Below are 17,760 nucleotides of genomic sequence, written 5' to 3'. Positions count from 1 at the left end.
TCACTGTAGATTATGGGAAGCATAATCAGTAGGAGGGACGTCCTGGGGTGAGAGGTTCACACACTGATTGTGGCCTTCTGAGTGAGCAGCTTAACCCTTCTGAACCTCAAATTCCTTTAAAACAGAAATAATGATATCCATTTAACAGAAGGGCTGTGAAGATTAAATAGAATTTTCCGGCCCCAGCAAGCATTCAGTGAATGTATACACAAACTGAGAGGCTCCTGCAGCAACACAGGGCCTTCAGGAATGAGGGGGACCGTGAAAATGGAAAGGGCGTAGTTATTGAAAAAGCAGGATGAACAGAACTGATCAGCTATGTGTTTCAGGAGAAGGAACACTCGCAGCTTTCTCTTGGAACCGGGAGAAATGATGCACTATCGTCGCACTTAAATATCCAGTTTGGGAGGGGGCGGTAAGGTCTTTGGTCTTTAACCCAACTTTTCCTAAAATCCCCTCAAGAAAATGGGATTCCTCGGAGAAGTTATTCCACGGATGGCCTGAAGATGTCGCTGGAGACAGTACCATCCACACAGCGCCCGTCTGGGCATCCGGATTCTGCCCTCCATGAAGGGACAATTCCACAGTGGCTGCCTTCCTACATCCCCTTCTTCCACGCGCCTGACCTTTATGTAGCCTCCTCTTTCTCCTGTGAATCCTTGTCCTTCCCAGTACCTCCCTGTCCTGATGTTCTGGCCCCACTTGGGCGTGGATCTGAGTCCTTCAAGGTAGCAGAGCCAAAGCTGTGACTGGGTCATAGGTAGGCTTCCCCATTCTCTTCCCATTGCCATGTTCATAGAGATTATTTACCAAGACCTCTAGCCATGGTGTCACCCTCGCCCCCAGCCCAGCTACAGTCCCCTTGCCTCCTGGGTTTCAATCAGTGAGTGTCAGGGCAATCCCTGTTCCCCGCCACCTGGGCTCTTTAACTTTTCTAAATTGGCCCAATTTTCAAATATTAACACTTAAAGACTTGATGCATTAATCTACCTTGCTTTCTGAAAATATTAGTGTGCTTGGCAAAATTATCCCTAAACTTTAGCCTACAAACAGCCCTAGGATATAGGAAATGATGAGCATTCGTGAGCCAAGCTGAATGACTTATCCAGAGGGAATATGTCCCAGTCATGGGACTAGACTCTGATAGCAGAGATCTGAAATAAAGGAAAAAAACATTCCAGGCCAACTTTCCTCCTTCTCCCTGCTCACAGTTTCTGCTTGTGACCCTTCTTACTCGGTCTCTCATTTGCTTTCAGTATTTAAGAATCAGCCTAAATATAACTTTTAGAATCCAAATTTTTATAGGTATCCCCCATGAACAGCCTCAAAGATAAGCTTCTAAGACTCATCCCAATTTCTAATACTTAGCCACATGATCTCGGGCTCTCCTCCAAAGGAGAGAGGCTCTAAAAGGAGGTTTGAGAAAGACATTAAATCTTTACTTGTAATCTGAAGCACATCTTCTTAACAACTATGGTTCTCTTTACTTTTGTCCTAAACCATTCCCAAGACCTTAGACCACGGGGTGGAGCGCACATATAGTTTCTGGTGGTAGATTTTAACTCTGATACTGAGAGGAATCATGAGCCCCACACCTGATTCTGGTGCCCAGGAACAGGGACGTCCTATTATTCATGCCTCAGACTCTGCAAAGTACCAGGCTTTTCTGTGGCACTTGCCCTAGTACTGAGTGTCCTCATACCCTGACTAAACTCAGAATGAATCGACACCCTAGACAAGACAGCAAATAGCCTGGCAATGCAGAGGAGGCCACGTGCTCTGAAGCCTCCACCCCCCACCCCAAGGCAAACAACCCTACACACCTATAGACACGTTGCTTGGTGACCGCCAACAAACAGTGGAAAGGGAGAGCCAGGAATTCTAGCCAGAGTGACACGTGCGGGCCTCCCCCTGTCAGAGAAGGTTACCCAATAGGCAGCCTTGGCACGTGGTTGGGACACCAGAAGAGCAGGAACACCTCAACAAGGTGCTTATTAAAAGGAGTTTAAAACAAATGTAAATAAGTAAGTAACCTAAATAGTCTTTGTGAAAAAAAAAATCAGAATTTCCTTCAGTCGATTATACTTATTTTACAGTGTAATGTTTAAAAGTTCTTTGCGGGAGAGAGAACTCTCTTTTCAGGGCTTAGAGCCTGTGATTCCAGTCTTTCAATCCTGCCTGCCAGGAGCAAGCCAGACTTTCTAGACAGACACATCAGTCCTAGTCTCCAGTTCCACCAAGGAACAGAGACCCTGTAATACCTGGGGAGGAGGGGGCCAAAGGTTGAGGCCTTCCCCCAAAGCACCAAAAAAAAAAAAAAAAAAAAAAAACCAAACAAACAAACAAACAAAAAACAAAAAACCTCAGCTGAAAAAGAGGTGGTAAACTCAAAGCCTGTTTAGCCAGAAGATGCAGAAATGCACTTTGTTTGGTTCCCATAATTTTAAAGTTTTCACATCAAAGTTCATTTTCTGATATATATATATATATATATATATATATATATTTTTTTTTTTTTTTTTTTTTTTTTAAGTAGTAGAGTAGCAGTACGGAGTTTCAAATGCCGCTTGGCAGAAATTGTCTGAGCTGAGTGTGGGACGTGCTCTCCCAGGTCTAGCTAGTTAGCGATGCCACCATTTCCCTCGAATCCAGTCCCATGGCCAGCCTCCCTGAGGTGTGAAATTCTTCTGGCCCCTATAGATAGGTACTTGCGTTTGAGACCCTTTAAAGCTTTGATCCCACAAATTTGCAGAATTTGTAGCAAAAGAAACACACGGAAGCTTTGACAGTGTTATTTTCAGGTCACCACAAAAGAGGGTCCTGATGATCTTTCCTCAGGAGAGATCTAGAGAGAGCTTGGGAGCTCCAAGTTCTGAGAGGGGTGGATAGAGGCAGTTGCTAACTACCACAGGAGGAAAAAAGACCAAAGACCATCCCTGGGATTGAAAGCAGACTATGAATGCAGACTCTCACAGTAGGGCTGTCAGTGTATGTCAGACTTGCTTGTCCTTCAGGACCGGGCCATGGCTCCTTTCTCTTCTGGTCTCGTGGTGTTAAGCAACAGGTAGCCTTTTTCAGGAGTTCAGTTTGCTGGGGCTAAAACAATTTGAAAATCCCAGGACCCTGGGATTATGACCTGAGCCGAAGGTGGAGCAGGGTAAGTAGGAGAGGGAGAAGCAGGCTCCCCGGCTCAGCGGGAAGCCTGCTTCTCCCTCTCCCACTTCTCCTGCTTGTGTTCCCTCTCTCACTGAGTCTCTGTCAAACAATAAATAAAATCGTTTTAAAAAAGAAAAGAAAACCCAAATCTATGGGCTCATATTCCACACTGTAGGCCACTGGGCACTTCACACAGTAGGCTCGGTCCATACCGTGCATTTCCCACCCAGGAGGAGTGCACAAAGGGCCTGTGTTCACACAGGCCTCTGATGGTGCTCTTTCCCCCATGGGGGTGCTCCTGTCCAGAGTGAAGCCCACTGAGCACCACTGGCCATCCAGTGTCATTCCCTATGGCTATGTCCTGAACTCAAATAGAGAACCCCTTTGATGTTAACGTATTCTTTTTTTTTTAAGATTTTATTTATTTGACAGAGATTACAAATAGGCAGAGAGGCAGGCAGAGAGAGAGAGAGAAGGAAGCAGGCTCCTTGCCTCCTTGCTGAGCAGAGAGCCTGATGCGGGGCTCCATCCCAGGACTCTGGGATCATGACCTGAGCTGAAGGCAGAGGCTTTTAACTCATTGAGCCACCCAGGCCCGCCAGTGTTAACTTTGTCTTTTGCATTTTAAAAAACCCAAATGACATTAAAAATGAGTTATCTAAGGTTTTAACATCCTTCTGTTGTCGGGAGAACTCTAAATGTCCAAGAGTCCTTAAAGTTCTTTCTAAACCAATCATCAGTTTCGTTGTCTTCTTTCGCCCCATCGGCTCATGTTTTCTGACTTCCAAATATGTTCTCAGTCGCCAAGATGTAATGTTTATTGATTTAAACCACATAGAGCTTTATATGATGGGGAGAAAACATGTTGGGTCACATTCGAAACGGTCTCCTAGGTTGCAGAAAATCATCAGGTACCCTCTTGGGAATCCCCACGACAGGAACATGTCATCAAGGCTCAGCACCTCCCAAAATTTCCAAAAGCATGAGGACAAATCAGGGAGCGCCTGGGCCGGACTCTTACCACTAGGTGGCACAGTACACAATCAGAAATGAAGACCATCAGAAAGGTAAAGCACTGAAAGGAGGTGCAAGGAAGCTATCGAGACTTTTGTTTTATGCATGATTTTCTTTCTTAATGATCATTTTTAAACCTGCAGCTAAAAATCATCTTCTAAGCTATATAAGTGGGGCATTGAGAGCTCAACTTTCCTTTTACATTTTTTTTTTTTTTTTTACACAGAGATGAATATTGCCTAATAGGGGAACACCAATCAACCTCTATTTCACCTAACAATTGGAGTAGAAAATACTTTAGTATCTTCTTCACATTACTATGCATTTGGTCTCATTTCTTTATTTTTTTTTAAAAGGTTTTATTTATTCATTTGACAGACAAGATCACAAGTAACAAGAGGCAAGCAGCAAGAGAGAGGGGAGCAGGCTCACTGATGAGCAGAGAGCCCAATGCGGGGCTCGATCCAGGACCCTGGGATCATGACCTCAGCCAAAGGCAAAGGCTTAACCCACTGAACCACCCAGGCATCCCATTTGGTCTCATTTCTACATGGAGTTTTCAAAAGCGTAAATACTACAACTGCTTTGGCCCCATGATTAATATGTTAGGTTAGAAATTAGATAAACTGTCACGGGGTGCCAAGGTAAATTTCTCTGCATTTCAGTTCCTTTTGGGGAAAATAGGAATGATACCTATATTACAAGAGGAGTTCTGAGAATGAACAATGTATTGCAAAAAGTGTTGGGAGTCCTCCCGAAAACTTACACTACTTCCAAGAGACATAGTCACCCTTAAGCAACTATCTATGTGTTTGTGGACAAGCAATACAATTTTTAAGCAGGAAAAAACCCTTTAAATGACATTGATTGAATCTTATGATAAGAGCAGGTAGACCACAGCAAAGTTAACTGATCTCCCCAATTAATATGCTGTTAATTTAAGGTGGAGTCAGAAAGGAGATCTCCTACGTATAGCCACTGCTCTATCCTGCTTCCATAAGGGTTTTTGTATATCATGTGCCTGCAGAGACAATGGAGTCTGTCCTTGGAAAGCTTTCATTATAAACATGTGATCGTTATGACCCTGAAGGGTTTAGGTCTTGATTTTAGGGCTTTTTTTCCCCTATTTTTTTCTCACTCCCCCTGACCCAGGTTCCCTACGTTCAGATAGAGGAATGGAAAAAGAAGAGATGAGCAAACGGCTGGTTAGTACACAGCCAGTTAAAGATGAATGCAATACAATCACCAGGACTTTCTGCATAACGATAGAGGCTCCTGGGGCTCATCCCTAAAAACTCTGACCCAATTGCTTTATTTTGCCTGGACCAGTTCTAGAAGTAGACAAATTCAATTAGAGGCTTGCAGGCTAGGAGAAGGGGGTAGAGTGGGAATATCAGTTCTATTTCTGCAGGTGAAACCAGAGGATGGGGAGCCTGGATATGTCCAACTGCTGCCCTCCCTAGGGCAGGAGAGCAAGGAGCTAGCAAAGGGGGTAATCTGGTAATCTCTTGTAGCAAGGCTCAGCAACTACTTTCTTAGCCATCCTTAAGGCCCAATCTTGGATAAGGCACTGCTCACCCTATTCTTCAGCCTCTTCCAAATGCTTCCGGAAAGTCACCCAGCTGGGCACCCAGAAGTAAGCTGAGGATCCATTCTTTGCAGCAGCACAGTGCAAATCAGGGACCATGACCTCGGTAATTCTTTTGTTCATCCTATATTACAAGAGGAGTTCTGAGAATGAACAATGTATTGCAAAAAGTAGCTAGCTACAACTTCTACTACAAAGATCAACACTTCGCTTTACTTGAAAAAAATTATGGTCATGTTCAGCATTTTGCCTGAATACAGGGCAGAGTGTTTGCCCCTCCTCCAGTCACCAGGACTGTCAATCCCGAGGAAATGATTGAGGGTTCTCCAACCGCTGGTCTCTTAATGCCAAAGCATTCACATTCACAACTTCTACCGGGGGGGGGGGGGGGGGTTGCTGGGGGGGGCTAAGTGTCCCTGCGCTGCAGAGAGCCTGGTATTGGCAGGAAGGCAGAGGCAGCCTGCGACCTTCTAACCCGCCAGTGCGTTCTTTCCCGCAGCGAGAAGTGTGGGGAAGCAAATCCCGACGTCCAGCCATCATTTCCACTCGAGTTTTCGAAAAGATCAAGAATCGGAAAGGACCGGCGGGTCGGCAAACCCCACGGAGGAACTGCACAACAGGTCTGCGTTCACTGGGATCTCAGCAGTCCACGACCCCAAATCGAATCGATCGTGGGAAACCCCAGGGAAAGAAGGCTTCTTGCCGAGGGACGGGATTACTGAGTGCAAGCAGCAGGGAAGTACCGGGGTAAGGGACCTTAGTCGGGAGGACTTTCCAGCCACTCAGCGTTCATCAAAAAAGTTCCCTGTACATGACCCCAGTGGCTCATCGCAGGGAGTTTCTCTGATGAGCCCGACTCAAGGTTTAGGCTTCTCCCCCCGCCCCCACCCCCGTCTCCCTCCCGAGCAGAGGACGAGGCCAGTTCTCTTTTCTGGTCTGACTGGCTTGGAAATTCCCCGCGCCTAACCCCGCCCCGGAGAAATCCCCTGCCAGCGTTTATAGGGCGCCGCGGCGGCGCTGGCGAGCCCACAAGAGTCGCAGCCGGCGGTCCTCCCCTCCGTGACACGAAGAGGCAGCGAGCGCGCAGCCCGCGGCCGAGCGCACCTGGGCAGCAGCGCCACAGCTTCCCCCGCGCCATGTTTCAGGCCGCCGAGCACAACCAGGACTGGGCCATGGAGGGTCCCCGGGACGCGCTCAAGAAGGAGCGCCTGCTGGACGACCGCCACGACAGCGGCCTGGACTCCATGAAGGACGAGGAGTACGAGCAGTTGGTGAAGGAACTGAAGGAGATCCGCCTCGAGCCGCAGGAGGCGCCGCGCGGCGCCGAGCCCTGGAAGCAGCAGCTCACCGAGGACGGAGACTCGTAAGTGCCGCGGGGCCGGGTGGGGACGCCGGGCCTGCAGCGCGAGGCGCGCGACGCGGCCGCAGACCGGGGTTTATGCTCCGCTGCCCCCCATCTCCCGGAGACCGTGCAAAGCGGAGGGATGCGCGTAGGGGCCGGGGGATGGGAAATGAGGGTCGGATCCCGGGGCTGCGGTGCAGCAGCTCTGCCTTGCAGAACGCATGCCTTCCCCTCCCTTCCCCACCCCCCACCCCCACCCCGGGCCCGGGTCTTCTCGGCGCTCGGCGGGGGCGGGGCGGCGGCGAGGACGCGAAGTCCCCTCTTGCATAAGGGAGAGGCGGGGGGGGCGGGGGGAGGGTAGGCTGGAGTTTCTGCCCCGCTGGCGGGCGCCTCGCGGCCGGGAGGGGAAGTACAGGGCGTTCCGGCCCGGCGGGAGGGCGGGGCGGTCTGACCGGCGCCCGCCGAGAAGGGGGGGGGGGGGGGGAGCGCGCCCGGAAAGTCCCTGGGCGCCTGCCAGGAACACTCAGCTCATAATAACCTCGCGGAAAACACCGCGGCCTCGGCCTCCAGAAACCCCGGCCTTGCGCAATCCCCCGCAGCCTGCGCCTCCCTCGGCCCCACGCAATGCACTCAACAGCCCTGGGGGTTTTTCCCTCTGTTCCCCTTAGGTTCCTGCACTTGGCCATCATCCATGAAGAGAAGGCACTGACCATGGAAGTGATCCGCCAAGTGAAGGGCGACCTGGCCTTTCTCAACTTCCAGAACAACCTGCAGCAGGTGCGCCGGCCTGCCCAGCCCCGTGCCTCTGACCCAGTAATAAAGCTGGATCTAGCACAGCTGCTCCCAACCCTTCCTCAGTTAACAATCACTGGTCATTATCTTCCCAGACCTTTTATGCAAGGTCCTAGAGAGGAAAGAAAATTCCATTGATTTGGTGAGGCCTTTATGAAAGCCCACCTGGAGCCTCTGGGATTTTGTATTGCCCCTCAGACCTGTTTGGGAGGAGCAAAGTCAAAGACCAGGAGATCTCTGGGGTTCAAGGGAGGACAAGACTCTGAGTTTGGGCCATGGCTTACCCTCTTTCTGTTCCCTCTTCCGTTTGTAGACTCCACTCCACTTGGCTGTGATCACCAACCAACCAGAAATTGCTGAGGCACTTCTGGGAGCTGGCTGTGATCCTGAGCTCCGAGACTTTCGAGGAAATACCCCCCTACACCTTGCCTGTGAGCAAGGCTGCCTGGCCAGTGTGGGAGTCCTGACTCAGACCTGCAGGACCCAGCACCTCTCCTCCATCCTCCAGGCCACTAACTACAATGGTACGTCTGCCAGCCCTACCCTGCCCATCAGAAAGCAGATGACTTGGAGAAGGGGTAGGTGGGCCAACTTTAGGAATCCAGGCGAGAGTAGAAACTCTCAACACCAGAAAGGATGAGAAAATACATGTAAAAGGCCTGTTTGATGCCTTAATAAAGTCCATTCAGAGCCCAGATTCTGGGTTCTCCAAAATCAGAAGTATTTGCCCCCTACCAGAAAATGTGGAAAGCTGTGCTTGAAATCTGAGGGTTGAAACAAGTGATTATACTTTTTTCATCATTCTTCTAGGGCACACATGTCTCCATTTAGCCTCTATCCATGGTTACTTGGGCATTGTGGAACTTCTGGTGTCTCTGGGTGCTGACGTCAATGCTCAGGTGAGTACTTCATGTCTCCAGATGGAGTGCCTCAGGGCTGCAAGGCCCTCCACAGTAAGACCTCATGTGCTTTTGTTGCAAGCAGAAATTCCAAACTCAGCCATAAACCTCTCCCAATTCCTTTGGGTTTCAGGAGCCCTGCAATGGCCGAACCGCCCTCCATCTCGCCGTGGACCTCCAGAATTCTGATCTCGTGTCACTCTTGTTGAAGTGTGGGGCTGATGTCAACAGAGTTACCTACCAGGGCTATTCCCCATACCAGCTCACCTGGGGCCGCCCAAGCACGCGGATACAGCAGCAGCTGGGCCAGCTGACCCTAGAAAACCTTCAGATGCTGCCAGAGAGCGAGGATGAGGAGAGCTACGACACAGAGTCCGAGTTCACGGAGGACGAGGTGAGTCGCAGCTTTGTCGCTCTGCACAAAGCAGGACCCTGTATCCAAAAGGCTCAACTTAATGAAGTTCTCACACTTTAGTGTGAGTGAACAGTAGTACCCCCCAAAGTATGTCTTCATTTTTGGCCCTTTTTAAAGGAGAGGAGCATTAAAGAGACGCTCCCTCAGCCCCTGAAGTTAATTATATTCAGGTTTTGGAGAATGGCATCCAAGAATACTTGATTTATTTTGAGGAACAGCCCTCACCATTATCCCAGCACCTTTGGCAAAGTTCTGGAGGTTTAACGTGCCTTTTTCTTTCTCTTGTTCTCAGCTGCCCTATGATGACTGTGTGCTTGGAGGCCAGCGCCTGACGTTATGAACTTAGAAGAGTAAAAGGACATGGACTTGTATATTTGTACAAAAAGAGAGTTTTATTTTTCTAAAAAAAAAAAAAAAAGAAAAAAAAATTAAAAGAGGGTACTTAAAACCACACTTCACGCTCCCTGGCCTGAAACATTCACTATGGTGGATCAGCCCTCATTTTGTTATTTTGGTGAACTTTGGAAGGGAACAAGAAAGATCACTGGAATTCAAAGAAAACCTCATTCAATCCTCACCTTTGTGGGGTTCTGGAGGAGGTTATGCAACATGTGACGAAAGGACGACATCTTACTGTGCTTTTTGACTGAATCACCATAGATTTGGTGGCTCAGCCCCGTGTGGGTTGTGTCACGACTGACTAGGTGTAAAGACCAGGTGTGTCGTTAAGCCTTTTGGGGGTGTGAGGTTAAAAGCCACTACTTGTCAAGGTTTGTGTTGCCCTCCTGTAAATGGTGTACATTGTGTATTTTGTTGGTAATTATTTTGGTACTTCTAAGATGTGTATTTATTAAACAGATTTTTACAAACAGAACTCTCCTGATCATTCTCTTTGGGCTGCTGAGGGGCTCCCAAGCGGAGAGTCATCCGATCCGCAGAGTGGGGGAGGTGGAGAGCTGTGTGGGAGCACTTACCACAAGCAGCCACAAAGCCCTCTCAGAGAGCAGCTTCTCACAACTGTGTACACCAGACTCCCTGCCAGGCATTGCAGGCAGCCCCCTGGGCCCAGTGCGTGGGAAGGGAGGCTGTTGCAAGATGGTAGGAAACACCATTCTTAGGCTGGGGTGGGGGTGGCACTCGCTGCTTGGCCCACAGCTGGAAGCCTCCACTGCCATTTGCTTTGATCTTGCTTTAAGCTATGCCAGGACCCTTCCACTTCAGGAATCATGTTGGTCAACAGAAATCTGCTGAAATCCTATTTTTTTGTTACAGGAAAAGTTCTTAACTATAATGCTGGGAGTTCCTGAGGCGTTGGGCTCAGGAATGGGACTGCATGCGCTAACATTTATTAGCAGCTGCCCCCCTCTGAGCCTTCATTTCTTCATTTATAAACTGGGCTGTTAAGTTTGCACAAGACAACGCACGTCTGTAGCATATAGTGCCAGGCACATGGTGCTCAAGAGAAAGGCAAACGATTGCACAACATCCTGTATTTCACAGGGGAAGAAACAAGTCCAGAGAGAATGTCCCGTCTGGGTCACCTTGTAGAAGGGGCAGGTGGTGAGCTTCCAACTCTTGTTTCCAGAGTTGGTTAACATCTTTTAGTTGCATTCCACTTCTAAATCAACCTATTGTTACAAAGTAGTAGGAATGATATGAAAGGCTTGAAAAGTTTCCCCAGCTCAATCAGTCTGCTACTTCTACGGAGTAATTCTACCAGAAGTCCAGATCTTGTGGAATTTAAGTGTTCCATATGGATGTTTTCATCCCTAAAATACATTGCTTGCCAAGGTAGAAAGAGGGGTAAAGGAAAGTTCATGGCGTTCTATAAAATGCAGAATGGCATACAAATGCAATCCCTATACTCTGGCTTACTACTAACTAAACATGGCCGTTACCTTGTCCCTTTCCGGATCCGTAAATGCTGTGGAAGTAAAGTGAATGTGATGATCAGCTTCCTCTCAGACCAAAAAGGAGCCAGTACTTAGGGGGTCTTTCAATTTATAAAGCGTATTACTGTCAAATGGACTGACGGTCAAAGCCAGCCCTGGAGCCTTCCTGCAGCCTCCGTTATCTGGAGCTAAGTACTGTGGTGGCCTCTCTACCAGCCTTGTCTTCTCTCAGAGTGCTCTAGGCACATCACAAATTCCTTGTGCGTCCTTGAGCACATGAACACAGGTGCTATGTGATCTCACACAGGAATGTCGACTAGGTTTTGCTCCGTCAGCTGCTGAGTATAAGAGGTAGGTAAGAGGGGTGAAGGGGGGGAATATTCACCTCATATCCAAAAGAACACAGGTTGGAAACTTGGCTTCCAAATTTGGAATGATGCCCTGAGCACTTCTCTGTCATGTGTGCCTCTATTTCCCCTTGTAATGGTACTGGATTTTTGCCAAGTTGCTCCTGACCCTTACTCCAGCTCTGTGAGAAGTTTGGAGAAATGGGACAAAGGGATGTGGCCCACTGTTCCTCTGTCTCCTTGGTGACTGACTTTGGTGTAGAGGTGACGCCTTCCTTGGTCATGGCAGGGAGGGGCCTCCTCTGACTCATTTGGACCCAGCCTGAGCTTTTCTGATCATCAGGACCCCAACCCTCAGGGTGGATTCCATTGTCTGCATAAATCTCAAGGTCACTGGGCCCAGTTTCTTACTCTCAGGTCCTTCTTCCTGTTTTTCTACCTCCTTTCTTTCTCTTCTTTTCATTTGAAACCTTTCTTTCCTTCATGCCATTGGTTGGGTGGCTGGAGCCTGGAGTTCCCTAAAAGAAAAACTGCAGAACACAAACATTGTAATCTGCAGTGTCTTAGGCAAATTTCTTTCTCTCCTTTTTTCTTTTTCTTTTTTTTTAAGATTTTATTTATTTATTTGACAGGCAGAGATCACAAGTAGGCAGAGAGGCAGGCAGAGAGAGAGGGGGAAGCAGGCTCCCTGCTGAGCAGAGAGCCGGATACAGGGCTCAATCCGAGAACCCTGGGATCATGACCTGAGCTGAAGGCAGAGGCTTTAACCCACTGAGCCACCCAGGCACCCCTTTCGGCAAATCTCTAAGCAAACAAGAACAAAAGTTTTCAAAGAAAAGAATGCGGCGGCTGAGAGCCTTTACAGCTCTCTAATTTTCCCCAAGAAGCCAAAGGTCCTGTCAGGACAGGTAGAAGTCAGGCTGCCTTGGGAAAGAGGGAAGTGACAGAAGGAGGGAAATAAAGAGTCACATCAGCAACTTCCTTGAATTTAGTTCCTTGATTCCTTGTGCCTGCCTCATCCTCAGGACAAATTTCCTTTATAGGTCACATGTACCCAGTCCCTCCCAGAAGGAAGGGTTTTTCTTTAAAGACAGAATAAATTCCAGTGTGAGCAATTGGAAAGCCTTCATGTGGGGCCTGGAAGTGTGGGGGGAGGCTGGGTGCGGGGTGGGGGTGGGGAGAGTGGGGGGGGTATTTGCATTGAAACTTCAATAGCTACTGGAAGTGATGAAGAGCTGATGGTGAGAACTGAGTCAGTGAGATGGGTTCTTCCTTCGCCCCCCTTCCTCCCTATTTTCATCAGCTTGCCTTGGGTGCTGTTGATGTTTCATTTGGCAAGAAAAGTCAGAGTGGAACTCCAGTCAGAAATGTGCCCAAGAAGCATTCCCCAACCCTGGTACTTGGACAAGAATGTCCCAGGCCGGTTCCCCATTTTAAAGGAGCATTACAGAAAGTTAAACCAGATCCCCCGTGTGTTTCCCTCCTGCAGAAGTGGAACTCTCAGACTCATTCATTCATTCGCATTATGAAACACTACAATTCCCCAGGGCCCGTGCCAGGGACCAGACCCCCAGGAGGAACCAGCCACAGCCTCTGCCTCAAAGACCTCCTTGCTAAGGTCAGGAAGGGAACCAAACAAGCACACGTAAGACCAGAGGGTAAGATGAAGCACAGAATGTGATGGGAGCTCAGGTCAGGGGCCCCCAACGCTGAGTGGACTGAGATGAGATGAATCTCAACTTCGTCACTCTGCACAAAGCAGTACCCTCCCAGGTCCCTAGAGCTACTTACCCCCTCCTCTTTTTTAGAGAGCGAGAGAGAGCATGAGCAGGGGGAGGGGCAAAGAGAGAGGGAGAAACAGACTCTCTGGTGAGCAGGGAGTCCCATGCAGACTCTTTCTATCCCAGGACCCTGGGATCAATGACCCAAGCCGAAGGCAGATGCTCAACCGTCTGAGCCACCCAGAGCTCCTCTTTGTTAAGAGATTACGCCCTTGCTGGCTATTTGCTTCCCCAGACCAGCACTATCTATGCTTAGTCCATTTCCCAAGTGACCCATGGCATCTTCTTGACAAGTGGCAGGAAGCAAAGCTGTATTCAGAACTTAGGAGATGGGATAGACTATTCATTTTTGCATCTGCATGCGATCTTGGATTCCAGAGCTGAGCCTAGAAATTTCCAGCAGCCTTCGAATTGATGGCAGATGATGTGCATGCCTGAGACCAGAGCTTCTCCAGCCCAGTGTGCACTCCAACGGCCTGGAGATGATGTGGAAATGCAGGTTCTGATTTAGCTGGTCCACAGCTGGCCTGACACTTGCATTTCTAATAAGTTCCTAGACAAGGACTGGACCTGAGCTCCCATCACAAAGAGACCACACTTTGAAGAGCATTTTGAGTAACATTTTGAGTAAAATGCTATTTTATTTTTATTTTTTTAAATATTTTTTTAAAGATTTTATTTATTTATTTGACAGAGATCACAAGTAGGCAGAGAGGCAGGCAGAGAGAGAGGGGGAAGCAGTCTCCCCGCCGAACAGAGAGCCCAATGTGGGGCTTGATCCCAGAACCCCGGGATCATGACCTGAGCTGAAGGCAGAGGCTTCAACCCACTGAGCCACGCAGGTGCCCCTAAAATGCTATTTTATACATTTACACTCAATGCTTGATGGTGTACACCTCTCCCACCCCCAAGGGGACAAGTGCTTCTGCAGCCACATATATGAGGACGATCCCACATCAAGGCAACACAAGTCTTCTGGAGAGTAGGGCAGGGTCCTGAGCGCTGTTGGCTGAGGCCAAGACATCTGCCATCAAAACAAGTAAGTGTAATAAGGAAGGAGGCCAGCATAATACAAGGTCAAAGTTGTCGTTAGTTGAAGTCTAAGAAAGGAATAAAAATTTATGAAGGAAATACACTTGAAGGCTGATTTACTAATTAAAAAGTTGACAAGTTGGTTTTTAAAATGAAGTTTCTGTGCTTTTGCATGGGGTTGGCATGGTGTGTGGGAGAGGCCCTGACCAGGCCTCAACCAAAAAGGAGGGGAGAGAGAGCTGCTTCCCTATGACAAAATCCCCACTGTCCCTATCAGTATATGAGAAGCCTTCACTAGCCACTGACGAAGCTATACCAAGGAAAAACTTAAGCAAAGAATAACTTCCTTTAAATATTGTCATTTTTTCATATTTCCTAATTTTAAAAATTTGTTGAATCTGTACAAAGCAGTAGTCATCAAAACAGTGTGGTACTGGCATAAAAACAGACACAGAGATCAACAGAATAGAACAGAGAACCCAGAAATAAACCCACAATTATATAGTCAATTAATCTTCAACAAGGAGGCAAGAATATGCAATGGGAAAAAGACAGTCTCTTGAACTAATGGGATTGGGAAAACTGGACAGCCACATGCAAAAGAGTAAAGCTGGACTGGAACCACTCTCTTACAACATACACAAAAAGAAACTCAAAATGGATTGAAGACCTAAATGTGAGACCTGAAACCATCAAAATCCTAGAAGAGAACACAGGCAGTAATTTCTCTGACATTGACCACAATAACATCTTTCTAGATATGTCTCCTGAGGCAAGGGAAACAAAAGAAAAAAGCAACTATTGGGACTATATCAAAATAAAAACTTCTGCACAGCAAAGGAAACAAACAATAAAACTAAAAGAGAGCCTAGGGAAAAGATATTTGCTAATGACATATCCAATAAAGGGTTAATATCCAAAATATACAGGAAACTTATACAGCTCAACACCAAAATATTCCAAACGATCTACTTTATTTTTTTTCCAAGATTTTATTTATTTATTTGAAAGAGACAGAGAGAGGGAGTGCACAAGCATGGGGAGGGGCAGAGGAAGATGGAAAAGCAGGCTCCCCATTGAGCAGGGAGCCAATGAGGGGCTCCATCACAGTACCCTGGGATCATAACCTAAGCCAAAAGCAGACACTTTACTGACTGAGCCACCCAGGTGCCCCTAAATAATCTACTTCAGAAGAGGGGTGCCTGGATGGCTCAATCACTTAAGCATCTGACTCTTGATTTCAGCTCATGATCTTAAGATCGTTAGATCAAGCCCCACATCTGGCTCTGTGCTGAGTGTGGAGCCTACTTCAGATTCTCTCTCTCCCTCTTCCTCTGCCCTCCACCTCCAACTGGTGCTCACACTCTCTCTCTTAAAAAAAGGGGGGGGGCAGAAACCATGAACAGACATTTCTCTGAAGAAAACATAGAAATGGCCAACAGACACAAGAAAAGATGCTCAACATCACTCATCATCAGGGAAATGTAAATCAAAACCACAAGATGATATAAACCCACACCTGACAGAATGGCTAAAATAAAAAACACAAGAAAGAAATGTTGGTGAGGATGTAGAAAAAAAGGGACTCATATACTGTTGGTAGGAATGCAAACTGGTGCAGAACTATGGAAGACAATATGGAGATTTCTCAAAAAAAAATCAAAATAGAATGACCCTAGGATCCAATAATCATACTACTGGATATTTACAAAAAATACAAATTTAAATAGTTTAAATTTAATATATGGGCACCTGGGTGGCTCAGTAGGTTAAGCCTCTGCCTTCAGCTCAGATCATGGTCTCAGGGTCCCGGGATCAAGCCCCGTATCAGGCTGTCTGCTCAGTAGGGAGCCTGCTTCCCCCACCCCTTTGCCTGCTCCTCTGCCTGCTTGTGATCTCTCTCTGTGTCAAATAAATAAATAAAATCTTTAAAAAAAAATCACTAATTCAAAGGGATACATACACCCCTATGTTTATTGCAGCTTTATTTACTATAGCCAAATTACGGAAGCAGCCCAAGTGTCCATAGATACATAAATGAATAAAGAAGAAATGATGTATATACATGATGGAATATTATTCAGCCACAAAAAAAGAACCAAATTTTGCCGTTTGCAACAACATGGATGGATCTAGAGAGAATAAATGAAATAAACCAGAGAAAGACAAATACCATATGATTTTACTCATATGTAGAATTTAAGAAACAAAAGGAACAAAGGGAAAAAAGAAAGAGAGGTAAACCAGAAAACAAACTCTTCACTATAGAGAACAAACTGAGGTTACCAGAGCACAGGTGGGTGGGAGGAGGGTTGAAAGAGGGGAGGGGGTTAACAGTACTCTTATCTTTTTCTTTTTTTAAAGGATTTATTTTTCAGCAATGTCTATACCCAACATGGGGCTTAAACATACAACGCTGAGATCAAGAGCTGTGTGCTGCCCGGACTGAGCCAGAGATGACCTGTGAGTATACTTACCTTAGTGAGCACTGAGTAATATATGGAATTGTTGACTACTGCACACCTGAAACTAATATAATACTGTCTGTCAATGACACTAGAATTAAAGCTTAAAAATGTACTGAGTATACTCTATATGGAAAGCATTCAGCTATTTGTTTGTTTATGGGACAGGGGTAGGGGCAGAGGGACGGAGGAGCGGGGGGGGGGGGGGGAACCTTAAGCAGGCTCCACACCCAGCATGGGGCCTCATTTAGGGCTCAAGCTCATATCCCTGAGATCATGACCTGAGCAGAAATCAAGAATCAGACACTTAACAGAGTGAGCCACCCAGGCACCCAGAAAACTATTTAAAGGTAAGTTTTTAAGGTCTTTTAAATTGCCAGATTTTCAGTATGCACAATATATTTTCAAGCTGTTATCTAACTGACCTGATAATACAGATCATGGGATAAAATCACAGATTTACTTTTTATTTAGTAAACATGTGCATGGAGCTTCCTACGTCCCAGACCTATTCTAAGTGGTTTGCAAATACAAATTCCGGTAAATCCTCAAACCACCCTGTGAGGTAGGTACGGTCATTATTTTCAGATTTTTTCTAAGGAAACTGAAGCAGAGTCAGTTATAGAAACTCAACCCAGGTCACAGTCAGCGGATGGCAATGCCAGGCTCGTGTGGATTCCAAATCCACATTCCCAACCTGTTAGTATAAAGCAGCTTCAAAGCGTGCTGCTGACTAAATGACTGCGTGCAGCTCATCCATTCTGAATCTGGTTCCTTTACATTCGTTACTGGTATCCTACCACAACTGGATAAAAATATTACTAAGGATGGTTTGAATTTCTTTTTTTTTTTTTTTTTAAGATTTTATTTATTTATTTGTCAGAGAGAGAGAGAGAGAGAGAGAGCGAGAGCAAGCACAGGCAGACAGAGTGGAAGGCAGAGGCAGAAGGAGAAGCAGGCTCCCCGTGGAGCAAGGAGCCCAATGTGGGACTCGATCCCAGGACGCTGGGATCATGACCTGCCTTCGGCTCAGGTCA

General features: G+C 47.1%; 1 protein-coding gene and 1 long non-coding RNA gene across 2 annotated transcripts in view; one reads left to right on the top strand and one right to left on the bottom strand.

Moving 5' to 3' along the window:
• The first annotated feature begins 6,767 nt into the window (after positions 1-6,767).
• On the top strand, positions 6,768-10,080 carry NFKBIA (NFKB inhibitor alpha). The gene is made up of 6 exons (XM_059373083.1): positions 6,768-7,121; positions 7,769-7,877; positions 8,206-8,416; positions 8,703-8,791; positions 8,925-9,185; positions 9,499-10,080. The coding sequence occupies exons 1-6, from the start codon at positions 6,895-6,897 to the stop codon at positions 9,544-9,546; spliced, it is 945 nt and encodes a 314-aa protein (XP_059229066.1). The 5' UTR covers positions 6,768-6,894; the 3' UTR covers positions 9,547-10,080.
• A 3,846-nt stretch (positions 10,081-13,926) lies between these two features.
• Positions 13,927-17,760, bottom strand: part of LOC131998788 (uncharacterized) — a 33,772-nt gene continuing 29,938 nt past the window's right edge. The window contains exon 5 of the long non-coding RNA XR_009398866.1: positions 13,927-14,250. This is a non-coding gene — a long non-coding RNA (uncharacterized LOC131998788). The remainder of the gene's footprint in view (positions 14,251-17,760) is intronic.

This window comes from Mustela nigripes, chromosome 13 (genome assembly GCF_022355385.1).
Source record: "Mustela nigripes isolate SB6536 chromosome 13, MUSNIG.SB6536, whole genome shotgun sequence".
NCBI lineage: Eukaryota > Metazoa > Chordata > Mammalia > Carnivora > Mustelidae > Mustela > Mustela nigripes.
The sequence above is the reverse complement of the archived record's forward strand: the minus strand, read 5'-3'. Positions and strand labels throughout refer to the sequence as shown.